Source organism: Liolophura sinensis, chromosome 5, assembly GCF_032854445.1.
Source record: "Liolophura sinensis isolate JHLJ2023 chromosome 5, CUHK_Ljap_v2, whole genome shotgun sequence".
Classification (NCBI taxonomy): domain Eukaryota; kingdom Metazoa; phylum Mollusca; class Polyplacophora; order Chitonida; family Chitonidae; genus Liolophura; species Liolophura sinensis.
In genome coordinates, this window is record NC_088299.1 from 2771579 (window position 1) to 2788601 (window position 17023).

General features: G+C 40.6%; 1 protein-coding gene across 1 annotated transcript; it reads left to right on the forward strand.

The window, feature by feature from the left end:
* The first annotated feature begins 4782 nt into the window (after positions 1-4782).
* Positions 4783-6882, forward strand: LOC135465950 (uncharacterized). Its single transcript, XM_064743333.1, has 4 exons — positions 4783-5362; positions 6141-6196; positions 6293-6387; positions 6831-6882. The coding sequence occupies exons 1-4, from the start codon at positions 5083-5085 to the stop codon at positions 6880-6882; spliced, it is 483 nt and encodes a 160-aa protein (XP_064599403.1). The 5' UTR covers positions 4783-5082.
* Positions 6883-17023: the final 10141 nt, after the last annotated feature.

Genomic DNA, 17023 nt, shown 5'->3' on the forward strand with positions numbered 1-17023 from the left:
TTAAAACACTGAATAAATCGGGGTTGTTTTTCTCTTAAACTTACTATCACAGTCCTACCCCACTCAAGAATATTTTACATTTACGATGGCCGTCAGTGCTATGGTGGGAAGAAAGTGGACAGAGTCATTTGGGGATACTCACGACTATCCGCAGGTTGCTGCTGCTCTTCCCAGGTACCCGAAATGTAATTTGGAATATACTGGTGCAACCATTGGATGTATCCTCGTTCATTAGTATATTTATTTACTTATTTTATAGTTGTTTAATGCTATATTTATTGTGATTTTTGAATTTTAACGCAATTTTGTTCATTCTAGCTGATTTAAATTGCATCTGTTTACTGTTTGTTCTGATTTTTGTTCTGAATTTTACAAACAAAACTTTACATTTAAATACATCTGGTAAAAATGCATCACATCCTTATTTATATTATTATTATGCAAAGACGGTATACATCAACAAGTGGTCCCAAATATCCACTATATGGAAACATTTTCAAATGCCCTTTTCTCCCTAAAGAATAATCGAAAAAAATGTTATAATAAATACTTTCAACCAAATTTTCACGATCTTTCATCTGATTTTGGCATCATTTTTCTTTTAAATCTCTCTTAATGGTTCTCATATGTTCTCGCCTATATGCTTGACGTAGCATGCTTAAAAATTAAATGATGATTCGGAAATGTCTGTGGGAATAATGTTCTGTGGGGAAATTTTGATGGATTCATGAAGTTGTAAGTGAGTGAGTGACGTTATGGTTTAACGTCATACTTGATAATTTTCAATCATATGACGACGAAGCAGTTCTTAGACTGCATGCAATGTGCCTCCTTGCAGGAAGGATTTCCATAGCTATTTCAGCTAGTGCTGCTTCACTGAGATGACTTACCTTATGCGAGTAAGCTTCCCCGCCCTAACCATTATACTGATACAAGTCAACCAGACGTGGCAAGTATATCATTATTTAACACAAGATTTTGTCTTGTTTGCGATATACAAATGAAATAATATGTCAGCCAAAAATTCCTACAGGCAAATAAATGTCATAATATATTACTTTTGCTGCCGAAACTTTCTCAGCAGAACATCATCCTACCTGTCACACAAACCACAAATAACCCGTCTAAGATCAAAAGAATTCTAAGAAATACGAAAAACATGCAAGTGTCATGGGCGAAAATTATTAGGTTATTTAAGGTACATGTGTCACGTGAGGTTAAGTCCTGCGGGTTTTACGCATGTCTCTTGTACATGTACACCAGATATAAATATCTATATAAATATCTATATACTATGGCCGTAAAGAGAGTCTCTGAGATGACTAGCACGAATGTGGCCTGTAAACATAAACGTGAATACTCACTGCAGACGTTTGAATAAGCATCCATGCATGTTTTATGTCAGTAATCCACACACAACTTGTCTGCAAACGCTACTACTCTATACCAACAATGCTACTGTAAAGGCCTGTATCGTGGATGTGTCAGACAGATTTCTTTTCTCAAAAGCCCATCCAAGCCACAGAAGGTTCCAAGGGTCAAGTTTAGTGCCAGTGATGTAAAGCGAGCGTATGAAAAACGACACGTGCCCTGTAAGGAGTGTGGTTAATCTGATTTAGGAAAGACGACGGCGCAAACCACAGCTTTTAACTAAGGACATACAGGTGGGATTCATACCTCTTTGCCAGGGATATACAGGTCCAAAACACAGCTCGTAAGCAGGGACATACACGTGCAAACCACAGCTCTTAACCACAGATGTGACAAAATTTCCTTATTTAAAGCCCCCCACTTAACCAAGCCCCTAGTTACATGAAGCGCACATAGCTGAAGTATCAAGAAAACTAAGCATGCTGTAGGAATATTAAATACACTTATCTAAGTGCTACTCAACACTAATGAGGCCCACGCTTCATGAAAACGGCCCTAGAGTCACATGGTAAACTGACAAATGTTGACCTTCATGCATATCTCACACCACACAAAACTCGCCTGAAGTTACCTCCATTCTTTATACTGAAATAAAATCGAAATATCCATATGCAGTACTGAGTACACGTTTCTGTGACATCGAATATTGTTGACCGGCCCGGATAGCACAGTTGGTAGAGGGTCCGCTTCGGGACCGGTAGATCCAGGATCAATCCTTGGTCGAGTCACACCTAAGACTTTAAAAGAGGAAGTTGTAACTTCCTCGCTTGGCGTTCAGCATGAAGGGGATAGTGCAACGACTGGTTGACCCGTATCAGTATAATGGCTCGGGCGGGGCGGCTTACTTGCCTTCGGTAAGTCGTCTCAGTGATGCAGCACTAAATAAAAGAGCGGTGGAAATCCGTCCTGCAAAAAGGAGGCACATTACACGTGCATGCACCCTAATGATTCCTTCGTCGTCATATGACTGAAAAATTGTTGAGTACGACGTTAAACCCCAAGCACTCACTCACTCACTCGAATATTGTTGTAAGAGATTTGCCAAGCATACCTAGAGAAGGAATACGGCGCATGGTTTAGATCAGATTGATGGGTTCCTTCAACTCTTAAAGCTGGCCGACGTCTTATAAGAAATATGCTTGCACACAACGCTAAACACTATAATCCGTAAAGTTAATAAATAAATAAACTACACAGGGTAAGATAAAAGATATGTGTGATGTCGGCGTGGCGATTAAAGTGTGATAGTTTACACTGAAAACTGCGATTACCTCTACCCATACAGAGGACGTCTTGTCCTTTGGCGACTTTTTCCGATGGCTAATCAATACAGATAATAAATATATAAGCTAATAAGGATGGCAACGGCAGATGATAGTCAGAAGGTTTGCCAGACAGCCACATGGCAAAGGGCGGTGATTTACTCGGCCATGCTCTGCTGTTACCTCTAAACCCATAAACTCAAGCGCTGTCTTATACTCGTATTTATTTATTTATTTGATTGGTGTTTTACGCTGTACTCAAGAATATTTCATTTATACAACAAGGGTCATTATGGTGAGAGGAAACAGGGCAGAGCCCGCGGTTTAAGCTCACGACGATCTGCATTTTGTTGGCAGATCTTCCCATGTACGGCCGGAGCGCCGTCTTATAAATGAAAAATGCACGCAAGGGTGCGGCCTTTAAACATTAATAATAAGTCACAAAAAGGCCTGCAACGGTTTTATTTTAACATTTAGTGGATGATATTGCCATTATTGTACCATTCTTACACTGAGATAATAATAATAGAGCGGAATAATCATAATGGAATGAGTCCATGGCTCAGTTTTTTTCAGATACGGCCTAACGTTAATTTTCGTTTTCGGGTTGACAATGCGAACGGTGGGATTTCCATTGATCAATTCACTGCGCAGTAAGTAAGTGCATGTGTCTCATTGGTCCGCAGTTAACAGGTTATACGTTGGCAGTCAATCATTGGCTGGTAAAGTTAACACAAAGAGTAACCATCAGATATAGATACTGAAAGTAAAACTGTAGCCGTTCAAGGTCAATATTGCAAATTCTGGAATTCGTTTAACTTGTTGCAAGAGTGCAACGACACTATTTAAGGATTCCTATTCTGTAATAAGTATGAATTTTTGTAACTAGGGAAGGAACTACCTGTATTAGAGACGTCTTACGATGCAGAGGGGTAGGCTACGTCATAAAAATCCCGTGGATATTCCCCTTTTTAATCTAGGGTCCAGAGTAATGAGGGTATATAAGCCTGTGCGCGGGCCGGGGCCGGCTAGGCTGGGCTGGATCACACGACACCTTGCATCTTTCGGTAAGTTGGTTTGATTAAGCCTATTTGTAAAATTCCACATATCGACAAACATTGTAACTTTTAAAATTTTATCGCCCATACCATAGTACATGGCATATTGTTATATTTTCAGATGTCAATTTCCTTATCTGTTTAAAGTTTGAACACTGATATAGAGCTATTATACTCGATGGAGCTGGGTCACATTCCTATCTGCCAGTGCGTCATGTTTATAACGTGTGGGGTCTCCCATCAAGTCGTTCCTATATAGTGCTCGTCTCGCCGCAACCTGTCTCCCACTGACCATTGAAATCACAGGTTCGAATCCAGCTCGCGCTGGTTCGGCTGTGGCTTTCAGTCAGGATATTTATGACTTGTCTGGGGAAGGGTGGTTTACTCCGGGCGCAAAACAGACTAGGATAATGTGCCTTCTATCCCTCCTGCATGTGCCACTCTTCTCTCCAGTGCTGAACCAGGTTTCCTTGAAAATGCTCACTAGACCCTATTAAGTGATTCATCTATTCCAGAACCATGAAAATAGATCCGAATAACGGTTCCCATGGTCATGAGAGGACATCTGAATTATTATTCCCAGAATGATGTGAACATGTTTGAACCGTTGTGCCCGTAAGGATGGCAGCAGAACTGGTGCATGTTTCTAATGACCACGTGAAAACATCACGTTTTCCGCAATCACGGCAACATATCTGAATTAATATTCCCATAATATTTCCAAAATGATTGATGCATCATTTTCCCAATAAGAATGACAGCAGATCGGTTACATGTTTCTTATATTCATGTGAAGCCACCTGAATCGCCTTTCCGGAGACCATGTCTGCAGAAAGCTTTTCGTAATCCCAAGTAAATAGATCTAAAACTTTTTCTTTTGACTACGTGAAAAAATTTAAATAACGTCCCACATCTCATTTCATTTTATGACCATAGGAACATATATGCATCATGTTTTTTTATAAAAAATGTCGATATTTCTGAACCGTGTATTCTGTCCATGATCATGGTAATATATGAATAACCTTTTCCATGGCCATGCAAGAAGGTCTAAAGCTCATTCCTTATCACCAATGGCGTTGTCAACAGATCTCATGTGTGCTTCTCATGACCATGTCCACAAATGTGAACCATCTGTGTGATAACCATTCTGAACGGTCCTGAACCACATTTCTCATGGCTATCCTAATATATCTGAATCTTATCTACGTTGACCGTATCAATAAATCTAACGTACATTTTAATCTGAATCACGTTTACAAATGGATAGCACCTTATTATATCTGAGCGTCTCATGATTTTCAGATTTGGTTGAGAATTGATAGTGTAACATGGGCAACATTTGGGGGACGATGTTTCAAAGGAAACGGCTTGTGCGGTTTCAAAACTGCAGCGGAAGCCAGAAAAAGATGGCGATGGCCGCTGACCTGAACGAGTTCCGTGTCATTGCCAGAGAGAAACTGGGTTTCGGTGGACATGATGACATCAAAGTTTTAGAGTCAACCACAGGGTTAGAACTTGAAGACGATGATGTTTTCGTCCACCTGGACCCAAACATACCGCTGACAGTGGTGAACCTAACCCGAGGCCAGGAGTGGACCCGTCCCCCAGGTAAGAGGCTAACCCAGGGTTAAGTATGCAAGCCAGTTAAAGTCATTGTACCAGTCTGTCATCGTAGTACCTCCCGACAATGGTGAGATATGATGACAGGATGGCGCGAAGTGGGCGATACTACGATGGTATACCACGATTTCAATGGCTAAGGGACTGATTTCAATGGCTAAGGGACTGATTTCTTCTCACAGTAATATTCTGAATAATACAGATATGGTTTTTCAAGCGGTTTCGTAATCTCCATAATCCCACTAGAATCTTTGTTAAATGAAAGGTGCCCAAGAATGAGGAGATAAATATGTAATATGAAAGACTACCACGTAAAGAGTAACACTTATAGCTGGCAAATGGTCACACGTATTACCAGTAAAAGTCGACAACTTGTGAATTTACCTCAGTGAGAGCAGCACCTAAACAGAATACATTGATCATTTTTGCTAAGTACTCAAATGCTGTGCCGTCGTCCCATTTAATATACAATCATATGAATACAATACAAAGGGACAACCCTCACAGTTCGGCAATAGTCCCCTCTACAATCGAGTGCCTCACCTATTTAGGTAAACATGACATGCTTGTGGCGATGAGCCGAATGCCAGAATTATAATTCTGAATTCAGAATTATGGCCGAGATGGTAAGCACGCTAGCGTAGCGAAAAAATCCAGGAGCCTCTCACCAATACAGTCGCTATGAAAAAAGATATTAAAGACCATATTTTCAAATGATCATGATCCTTTATCAGTTGTTTACTTATTTACACGTGGTGTTTTTCAGATGTGCCCTCGTTAAGTCAGTCTCATCCGCTGTTCGTTCAGCCACCACACCATCAGGTGAGTAAGTTTGAATTATATGTTCTCGTCTCAGCTATCTGTAGCGAAACCTTCCACACTTTATTTAATATATGTGTACTTGCTTTGCTTTCCCAGGTGGCAGGTCGTGATGCAAGCGTGACGTACACAATCACCAACAATGTGTATAACAACCAAACCCAGCTGGTGCAAGTGGGCGATAGACAGACTGTGTACGTAACACCTTTGCAATTTTATAGAATTCCAGTAAGCCGTGTGGATTACATAGTTTATATAGACAGCACATTGTGACGTAAAATTCTCAATGGTGTTATGGTCAGAAAACTAATTCACAATACTATACACCACTGTGGTGAGTTAGGATAAAATTTTAAGCAAATTTATCTGGAAACGTTGACATTTCATTTAGCTAAATGTATTACTATTAGACTAATTTTACTTCAACTTCCACGTGTATTATCATTTTTATTATTACTATTATTATTATTATTATTATCAATCTTTCAAGAAAATGACAACTATTGAAGGAAAATATACATGTTGTGTAATATATATTAATACAAATTTGTGGAATTTCCTCTCTAACCATACTAATTAGGACTAAGGTCTTTCCATGGTTGAGTTATTGCCGTGTTGTGAACGTTTCTGTTTGCAGGGTGTCCGGAGTTCCGACAGGAGCTACAGAGGACGAGGACTCCCAGTTCTGAGTCGCCACTTAAACCACCGCTGGGTTTCTGGATCTGACTTCCACAGTACACTCGGGCACTGTAGCGCACCCTCCGCATTAACACAACGGTGGGGTAGTGTGACACATGGGTAGGGTACGTCCTTTTGGTGTGATGCTGGTGGGCGTCAAGGATGTTCTGGGCTGTTAGCTGTAAACGTGAAGGGGGCCCTTTCTGGGGACACGCATGAGTGAAAAACACTACTACTGTTTAACTCAATTCACTGTATGCGGTACCTAGTGCGATCCGATTGCGTCCCTCAGAGAGCGGCTTGTCCTGATCGTCATGCAGTATAACTCGCCAGGGTTTACTGACCCGCTCACGACAGAGAACATCATTTGGCAACGGCCATGTCCATGTCTCACATTCCCACACGGGCGTATAAAGACAAACTAGCAGTTTCAAGTCATTTCAGGGGTAAAACTTGTTTCCTGGTTCCAAGTTAAAATAAGATCAGGTTTCCCCAAATCAACTGCACAAGCCTGGGGTGTCAAACAGGGTGTGCGTAGTAAAAAAGTATCTTTTCTCAACCAAATGAAAACTATAACAATTCTCAACCAAATCGCAAGAATGCAAAATGCATGAACTGCCTACATTTTACCTCCAATGAACGACTTGAACTGCTACGTTTGGAGGGTGCGTGTGTGCTCGAGAAAGCTGTGGATATCATTTCTAGACTTGCTCACGGATTCAGCGGATGATCAATTTGACAACAATTTTAACTTTTTATAAACAAATCTTCTTTAAAAAGTAACTAGGGTGTTCCGTGAACTTATTAGCTATGTCTGACACAATATATTGGAGAGGTATTTGGAACAGAGGACAGATAAACTTGCAAAATCGAGCAAGTATTGAAATGAATCTCTTACTTGTAAACCCACCGGCATACATTGTGTCAGATTTAGACTAATATGTCCACGTACTATTTTAATTTCCTAATTTAAATACTTAAATTTTCCATTTTTAAGCAAGTCAGTTAAAGCTGTAAAGAACAAACTTCCTGTTTGTACCACGATTTAAACTTGTATTGCGAACTGATAAAGTTAATAACAGAAAGTCTGTTTCAAACCTATATATCGGCTAATAAATGGCCTGTGATAGAACTGCATATATTAATTAAGTACTTGCTCGGATCAGTGTAATCCCGGAACTGTCTCCTTTCCTCTGTAAAAAGTTACCGTGATTGTTTTGCGCCTTTATTTGATGTCCTTTTTAAATGTCAAAATTTATAGCAATACTTTTTTTTATCAAGTTTTCATAACATTTTTTTCATTAATCACGTCGCCAGCAGGCGATAAAACAACGTGATTCCAAAGAAATCTTACGTGAAGTTGAAATCACTGGTACATACTTTTCAATGTTTCTCTTCAAAACCAATTTTTCGTAACATCTTTCATTAATCACGTCGCTGTTGGGCGATGAAACATTTTCGAAATTTCCGAAAAAATATAGGTGAAGTTGGATTCAGTGGTAAATATTTTTCACTTTTCCAGAATAATTTGTTACTTAGCTTTTAATTTACCCATAGCCGTCAGGCTTTAAATCGTTGTACAGACAGGACGACCGCGCTTTGTATAGATTGAATATGTGAACACCGTTATTAAAAACATTTATGTTTTTGTCTAGTTTACCTCCTTTTCTGTATTGATCTTTTCTCCCCGCGAACCTGTTTCACAAAAACTTCAGTAAATTGCTTTAGTTGGTGCTTTTTTTGCGTAAACCATCTTGGAATGTATTTAAATCCAATATTACACAGAACTTGAATTGCTTAATTAAAACAAACAGTTTGGCTTTAGTGAGCAAAAAAGTCAAAAGCGAAAAAAGCAAAAATTTTCGGAGTATCGTTTTACTGTTGACCCACGGAGGAGAGGAAAATATTTTAATTGTTTGTATATTCGTTATTTATGGTCGGTTTTAGTATTATTTCGGGTGCCTCCTTGTAGCAAGGCCGTCCCAAAACAGATATACCAGTACTTGTTTTTAACGCTTACTTACTGGAACGCAGACACCAATACACTGACTCCGGGTCGCTTAGAACGTAGCCAATCCAAGCTGAGCACCAATCGACATGTCACCCTTTATAGTATAAAGCCGATAATAAGCCTGGGTGATCATCCAGACATATGCTTTTTATTTATTTATATGATTGGTGTTTTACACCGTTATTAAGAATATTTCACTTATACGACTACGGCCAGCATTATGGACGGAGGAAAGCGTACTCCAGGTATACGTACTATGACAGTATTTACAGTAGATCTTGTAAATGTGAAGTACATATCTTGACCTGCCTTCTTTCGTTCCTATCAACATGGTTATGGCAGATAGCTGAGCTGGTGATCATCCAGATATATGCTATTTATTTGTTTATATGATTGGTGTTTTACACCGTTATCAAGAATATTTCACTTATATGACTACGGCCAGCATTATGGAGGGATTTTTTTTTTTTGATTGGTGTTTTACGCCGTACTCAAGAATATTTTACTTATACGACGGCGGCCAGCATTATGGTGGGAAACCGGGCAGAACCTGGGGGAAACCCACGACCATCCGCAGGTTGCTGACAGACCTTCTCACGTACGGCCGGAGAGGAAGCCAGCATAAGCTGGATTTGAACTCACAGCGACCGCATTGGTGAGAGACTCCTGGGTCATTACGCTGCGCTAGCGCTTTAACCGACTGAGCCACGGAGGCCCCATTATGGAGGGAGGAAAGTGTACTCCAGGTATACGTACTATGACAGTATTTACAGTAGACCTTGTAAATGTGAAGTATATATCTTGACCTGCCTTCTTTCGTTCCTATCCACATAAACTCTGTCAAAAAAGAAACACAACCCCCGTATTTTAGAGATTTTAATATTTAGTTTTAGGACGGCACAACTTTTTCCTTATTGAAGACAGAAGTCAGAAATTTGGCAGAATAATAATCAAGATGGCCATGTTTAAAACTGTCTTTTCAAAAGTCATCTCACAGACACCAGTTGCTCACCAGGGGGCGTCTTCCTCAGTATGTCGTATGACCACCACGAGCTGCAATCAATGCACGGCATCTCCTTGGAAAAGAACGGATAAGACGCCGGATTCTCTCCTGGGGAATGGCCCTCCTGTAACGCAACGGCCAGCTGTTGAAGCGTCTGTGGCGGTGGCTGACGTTGACGCACGTGTCGATCCAGAGTATCCCACAGGTGTTCAATAGGGTTGAGGTCTGGTGATTTAGAGGGCCACGGCAAGACATTTACGTTGGAATCCTGCAGAAAGTTCATTGTTGCACGTGCAGTATGAGGTCTGGCGTTGTTCTGTTGAAAAAGCTGTGTCTGTCGGTCAATAATCGGGAGAAGGTGAGGCTGTAACACGTGGTTGATGTACCGTTGGGCTTTCAGGTTCCCTGGAACGATCACCAAGTCTGATTTCTGGTTGTGCGAGATGGCTCCCAAAACCATAACGCTGCCTCCGCCAAATCTGTCCACCTGTCGGACGCAGATGGGCGCAAAGCGTTCATGACGTCTCCTATACACACGCTGTCTTCCGTCGTGACGTGTTAAAAGAAAACGGGATTCATCAGAAAACCAGATGCGCCTCCAGTTTTGTAAAGTCCATATCCTTACGTTGTTGCACAACCTGAGTCGTAGGCGTCGATGTAAGGGGCGTAGTACAGGTCCAACAACTGGTCTACAGGTACGTAAAGCCGCTTCTTTCAGACGGTTCCTAATCGTTTGAGCCGACACTCTCCTCAAACCTGGTATTTGTGTGGCAGTCACGGTTGGTAGGGCATGCCGATTACGCAGGTGAAGGACCCGGATGTACGGATCTTGAAGTGGGATCGTGATTCTTGGCCTTCCACTTCTCGGGCGATCGTTGGTCGAATTAAAGTTGTTGTAACGGCTCCAAAGTCGGAATATCGTTGTTTTGTGAACATTTAGGTGTCGTGCAATAGTACCATAACTTTCTCCGGCTTGAAGACGACCAACGGCGATATTTCGGTCGACAGCACTCAGTCGCGGCATTTTACCGACTGCCTTTCGTCGATGAATGAATGAATAAAATACGAAAGCACATGGGCTTTTATACACCCCCACACTATAACTGCCATTGACATGATTTGCATGTAAATGGTTCTGTGTGCGACGTCAACAGGGTCAGCCCATGCGTTGTGACGTCATAGGCAATAAAATACACTTAGGAGAGAAAAGGCAGTTGTTTGGATGGTAATCTTCATTAAAAACGTGTATAATTTCATTACATTTGGCTCAAATTTAGTTTGGAAGCAATAACTTTATTCGAACGAATTTTTAATATCCGAGGACAGGGTTTGCGTTTTCTTTTTTGACAGAGTTTAGTTATGGCAGGTTCAATACCCTAACAAAAGTGCCACGCTTCCTCTCCGGCCGTACGAGGTAAGGTCTGACAGCAACTTGTGGATGGTCGTGGGCTTCCCTGGGGGCCTTGCCGGTTTCCTCCCACCATAATATTGGCTGCCGTCGTATAAGTGAAATATTCTTGAGTATGGCGTAAAACAGCAACCAAATAAATAAATAAATCAAAAACGCTATACGTAACATCGATGTCACTATAATAACCATGGTAACATTATTATTCCAGAAGTGTTCCAGGTTAAATTTACCAATGTAAAATTCTGGGAGAAAACTACTAGAATGTCAACGTTTAGTAAAATAAACAGCTTTATTCAGCCTCTTAACGCAATGCCCTATAATACAATCACACCCAACAAACAGCACATTTGGCTGTAGTTAGTACTGTAGGCCCCAAATGTGGATGTCTTCAGTTAATACATCCATCAGCAATCTGCTATTATCTACTGCCGATGGCCACATTTGGAAGGTGAACTTGCACAAGGCCACTTTCACGTATATAGTAAGATCACGTAGCTGTCGCGTTTTGAATTGTACTTGTAAGATAAATCAGGGAAAAGATCCCCACATCAACCAAAACGAAAACACGTTATTTGAAACTAATATTAAACATTCGTGGAAATTAATTCTCCATACATATCTGCAAACATCTTTTCACAAACAGTTCATTCCATACAAGCGGAATGGCGGTCAGGTACATATACACTACAGATTTCGATTTTTACGAGATATGCTCTCATTCCTTGTCTTACATCATTTGCATTTCACCTTTTTTAGACAATGTACACGTGAACAATGTGATATGTCAGGCGCAGGCGAGATCAGCTGGAGATCTGCGGCAGTATATAGGACCGTGTCGGAAGATGAAAGTTTGTAGGCCTGAGACAACAGGCGGTGCAACTGGCTGTAGCTACATGTAGTTGGCGACCTTAAGCTGTAGATAGAGTTGATGATCTGTGTCTTAAGATGAACAGCTGTTATTTTGTGTGGGGATAAAGAAAACGAGATGTAAATGTGGACAGAGCTGCTGTTCAGACAAAACTGTGAAATGGCTGACAATCGAAGTCAATCTCTTCCAAAGTTGGAGCAGTGGACATCTCTCTCATAATGATCCGGGATGTTTCCCTGAAAGAAATGAACAGATTTCGTTTAGGATCCGTCAGAAAGGTGGAAAGATTACATTTCGATTGAAGTACTCCCAAATTTACATTTGTACCTCAGAGGCATTTTACCCCTAAAATTATTTTACCTATATGATAGAAATAAATTTTATAAGTTGATTATTGATTTTGACACTCCATGCAGCATTGTGATGACAGGGATACCGGAAGAACCCGCAGAAAACCCACAACCATCCGCAGGTTGCTGCCAGACCTCCCCAACCCACCCACCTCCACGCACGACCGGGGATTCAGACTCCATGAGCTGGACTTGAACTCACAGACACAAGTCTTTTTGTTGAGAGGCTCCTGAGCCACCACACTGCGGTAGAAAGTAAATCCCCATCCATTTAAGCCCTTCGGCTTGGTAATAATGTTTCGAGTTCCCGTGCGATAAATTACTTCATAATTTAATACAAGTAACACAACCGTTACCATACAGAAGCCAGAATTTAAGATAAAAGTAAAAATAATCAGCAATCAACCGAATTGGAGATGAAATGAATCCAATAAGTCATTAAATATTTGTGGAGCTTCCACAAGTAAGGCAAATCAACACAAATATATAACCCTGCTCTACGGGTTCTCACACCTAATCTTTTCTCAAACTGAGAAATGGCCTTTTGTTCATATTGTTTCTCATGAAGCATTGCTTTTGTTGTGCATTGCTGTCTTGTAAGTAAGGAGGCACACAAAGTTTGTTTCTGAGGCTGTTCTGAGGCTTATCATTTTGACGATCTCTCCAAAACATGAAGCTGTAAGACGCCATCTCCTTTCCCTATACCAGGTCTTGCTAACACTTTGTTTTCTTGTATTACATTCCACAATTTCGGTCTGCGAGGTGGTTATCTAGAAAAGCGGAAATGTTTCATTGAAAAAATGGTGTTTAAACAGTGTTGTCAGCACCTGGAATAAATCAACTTTTCAAATGCCAACTGCATATTTTAATGTTATCTAATCTAGAATTCAAACTGGCTGGATAAAAAAATGTTGCAGAGGGCTTTCTGTTCTGGTAGTTCACTCCAAGATTAAAGTAATTTCTGAAAGAAAATTACCCTGGATGCTGTGCCCACCCAATACTCTATGTACGGCAAAGGGGAGGTAATCATGGTCAGCAGCTGAAGCCTGCAGGTCTGCTCTACAATAAAGATATCTCATGGCAATATCTACAGATGAGATGGAGCAGTAGTTAATCATCATGTTTCTCACGTGATCATTAAGTTCTCCCATGTTCCTGTATTTTGCAGGTCTTGGGTCCTCCAGCATTCTGCCTGGGAACTTCCTCTTGTGAGGCAGTTTCTCCGCCTTAACTGGAGATCCTGGAAAATAAAATGACTCGTTGTCTTTAGCAGTTCAGGGAATACCTGAAATTAGGTGTACAAAGGCACTAGTTTACTTCAACTGTCAGGGCCCTGATAACCAACAACGTTGCCTGTTTTATTTATTTATTAAATATATACATGTATTAAACAGTATTTAAATGCAGAAAGCCAAAATTATGAGGAGAAATCCATTGTAATACGTGACACCTGCTGTCTTTGCTTTGGGTGTGGCCTTAAGACAAGAGGTGTCACGTATTACAATGGATCACCCATCATAATTTTGGCTTCCTGCATTTAAATGCTGTTTAATACAGCTTTAAATACCAATCAAATAAATAAAGCAATCATACTATCTGAGCAGTTCTCGAGATTAGAAAAAAATTAATCACATCTGCTACTGTAGTCACTTTAATCCAATTATATGTTTATTAGTCAAATTTCTCAACATTTACATGACATATAAACATGCCAAATAATAGTTTCTGAACAATCTAGGTGACTTTCCCCAGCTAACTGACAAAGTAGCAATCCTCTCAAGCTGTGACATAAAATTTACCACTGTACTTGTTCTTTGGTTGGTGAAAAGTTTGCAAGCTGTCTGTGGAACATCTCTCCACTTGCACTTCTCCCGTCTGGATGAAATGGTAAACCACTCACAGCCGGAATTCACTGGCTCACCACGTCTATCCAGCTTTGGTTTGTAATTGTAGGTAACCTGGGATAAAAATGTGATAGTCAAGGGTATGATGTAAATAGCTTAACGCATGTTTCATAAAACTAAAGTTTTAAATTTTTGAAAGTAAAAAAAAACCCTGCAAAATTCTAATTAAATACCCTAGACCTTATGGCCTTTTTTTTAATTTTTAAAAGCAGTATTGTAACACCTGTGCATTTATATAACCAGCATAAAGAAAGTACTGAGCTGAGTTCTGAACAGGTTCACACATTCATAAGGCAAGTGTTTACCTTGGTTTTCACAGGCACTCCCACAATGTCACTGAGGTAAACATGCGATTGGGTAATATACACACCGCAGGTCAGTATGCAAATTCCGGTGAACATCTTTTCACCTTTCTGAAGTGCTTTCATGTATAGCGATGCCTGTCTGTCACCTGCCAGTCTGTAGAGGAAGTAACCTTCAATCTGCTCCCTCGTCACTGGAGGGAACAAAACCCTATGTTGTGCTGTAAGCTGCTGAAAACTGGTTGAAGGCCATTCTGGCTCTAGCTGCTCCGGTATTTGAATGGCAGGGGCCTTCAAATTATGATTTTTGTCATATGCACGCAACCTGTAAGAGTTCAGTACAATATTTTTATGTTATACCCTATAAGTTTATTATTTACTATTAAAATATTCCATCATCAGCAGACGTCACAACAGGATTATTTCAGGTCTGCTGACCTCACCATGGTGATGACAACTTTTGATTTTGCTACGTTAAAATACATGTACATAATCCTCCTAACAAGGCCCCCTCCCCCGCCAAAAAAAAAGAAGAAAAGAAACAAACAAACAAAGAAAAAAATAATTAAGATGCTTAAAAATTTCACAAACACGTCATTATGATGTAAAGACCAAGCAACGATTCATTACTGTCACAGGAGCGCCATTGTTATAACCTCTCTCCTGTTGACGTATATACGGCAGTCTCGCCTCGCATCCCCTCACCCATCTCATCCCCACCCTCATGCTTCAAAATGTAGATGACGTCTTAAACACAGAAAAGAAAATGAGTCAACAGTTTTCAATGATGTTAGAAAAGCTCAAAGTATGTTCTAGGCGACTGATTAAAATCAGTCTTCAAAGTTTGTATCATTTTTAGTATATAAATCGATAATAAAATATTCAATATATTCAACGTGGCGATCTACTTGAACACGATAAATATACTACCCTTTACACCGGGTTAGGCGGAATTAGACATAAGCAACAGGCATCGTGTCAGAATTAGTGGATGCTCTGTCCATATTTACATATAAGAGAATTGTACTCATAAGAAACATAGAGTATAGGGGTTTGATGGAATAATATTGAGACACTAACTTTCGCCCATGGCCCATGCTAAAGGGTAGGATGTGAACATTCTGGCCGACGGACAAACCGACAGACAGAGCAATTTCTTACATGTGTAGATGAAATGATTTTCATGTTATGTTGTCGTATTGATGAAGACAGTGTATACAGCATTGCTACAGTTGAAACCGAGGATAAATACAGGAAAATCCATGAAAGGAATTCAGCACCGTGATAGAATGATCGCGTCAGAAGTAAAGACGCTTTAATGTGATCACTTGACAACTCCACAATCTTTGTGATTTTGTCTTTCGTACTTGTTTTTTTCAAACAGATTTAACACCCTGGACAAAATAATTTCATTTCCAAGACTGTGAAGAGATTACGCTTAGAGGACACCGTACCTCCCCAGGTACCGGATTAGAATTCGGGGACCAGTCCACGAAAGTGGTAGGGAATGTTGCAAACGTGTTAAGTGTGAGAAGTTGGGAGATTGATGAGGTCCAGGTGTGCCGTTGAGTCCGCGCTCAGCTGTGTGACCTCACACGTTCCATGTCGCGCCAAAATGTCACGCGCGAGAGCATCAGCTCCATGTCGCGGCAAAACGGACCAATAGGACAGCTTCACATCGTTAGCGTCAAAACTGGATGAGCTCCATGTTATTCGCACCAAAACTGATGTCACGCGCGAGTGCAGCTCCTTCAGCTCCATGTCGCACCTAAGCTGACCAGTGTGGGTGAGCTCCATTTCTCGCGCCAAATCTGAACGTCAGCTTGTAAAGTTGGGTTGAGCAGCTCGTTCAGCTCCATTCGAGTGAAAAAAAAAGTGTGTGAAGAGAGTGAAGCTTATTCCGGATATAACGCCTAGACAACACCAGACCGCGTTCCAACAGATAATTATGTGACATGACAAGCTATTCTATAAGACAATTCCAAAGCTAGAGACCACATGAAGAAATTCGTCCCGCAAAAATATTACACATATTTTTATATTTGTTATCAAATCGATATCAGCGATAGGGTATTCGTCGGATTTGTGTCATTTCAGCTTTCCAGATAGCCTAGGTGCTTTTTCTTTTTGTGATGTGTTTTGTACAACATAACGCTAGACCTGAAGGTCGTCGACTAAAACTGACATATTTATCATACGATCCTGCAGTAGGAACCCATGCCGTATTTCGTACAAAGAATAACTATGGGTTGCTTGTTGACACGGCTATAGACTGGGAACAGCCTTTGGCGCTGTATGGCTAA

Excerpts from the sequence above, each read along its gene's own strand:
- LOC135465950 (XM_064743333.1), top strand. The coding sequence starts at position 5,083 with ATGGGCAACATTTGGGGGACGATGTTTCAAAGGAAACGGCTTGTGCGG. Across the intron at positions 6,197-6,292 it reads TTCAGCCACCACACCATCAG|GTGGCAGGTCGTGATGCAAG; the intron begins GTGAGTAAGTTT and ends TTGCTTTCCCAG. Across the intron at positions 6,388-6,830 it reads GTGGGCGATAGACAGACTGT|GGTGTCCGGAGTTCCGACAG; the intron begins GTACGTAACACC and ends TTCTGTTTGCAG.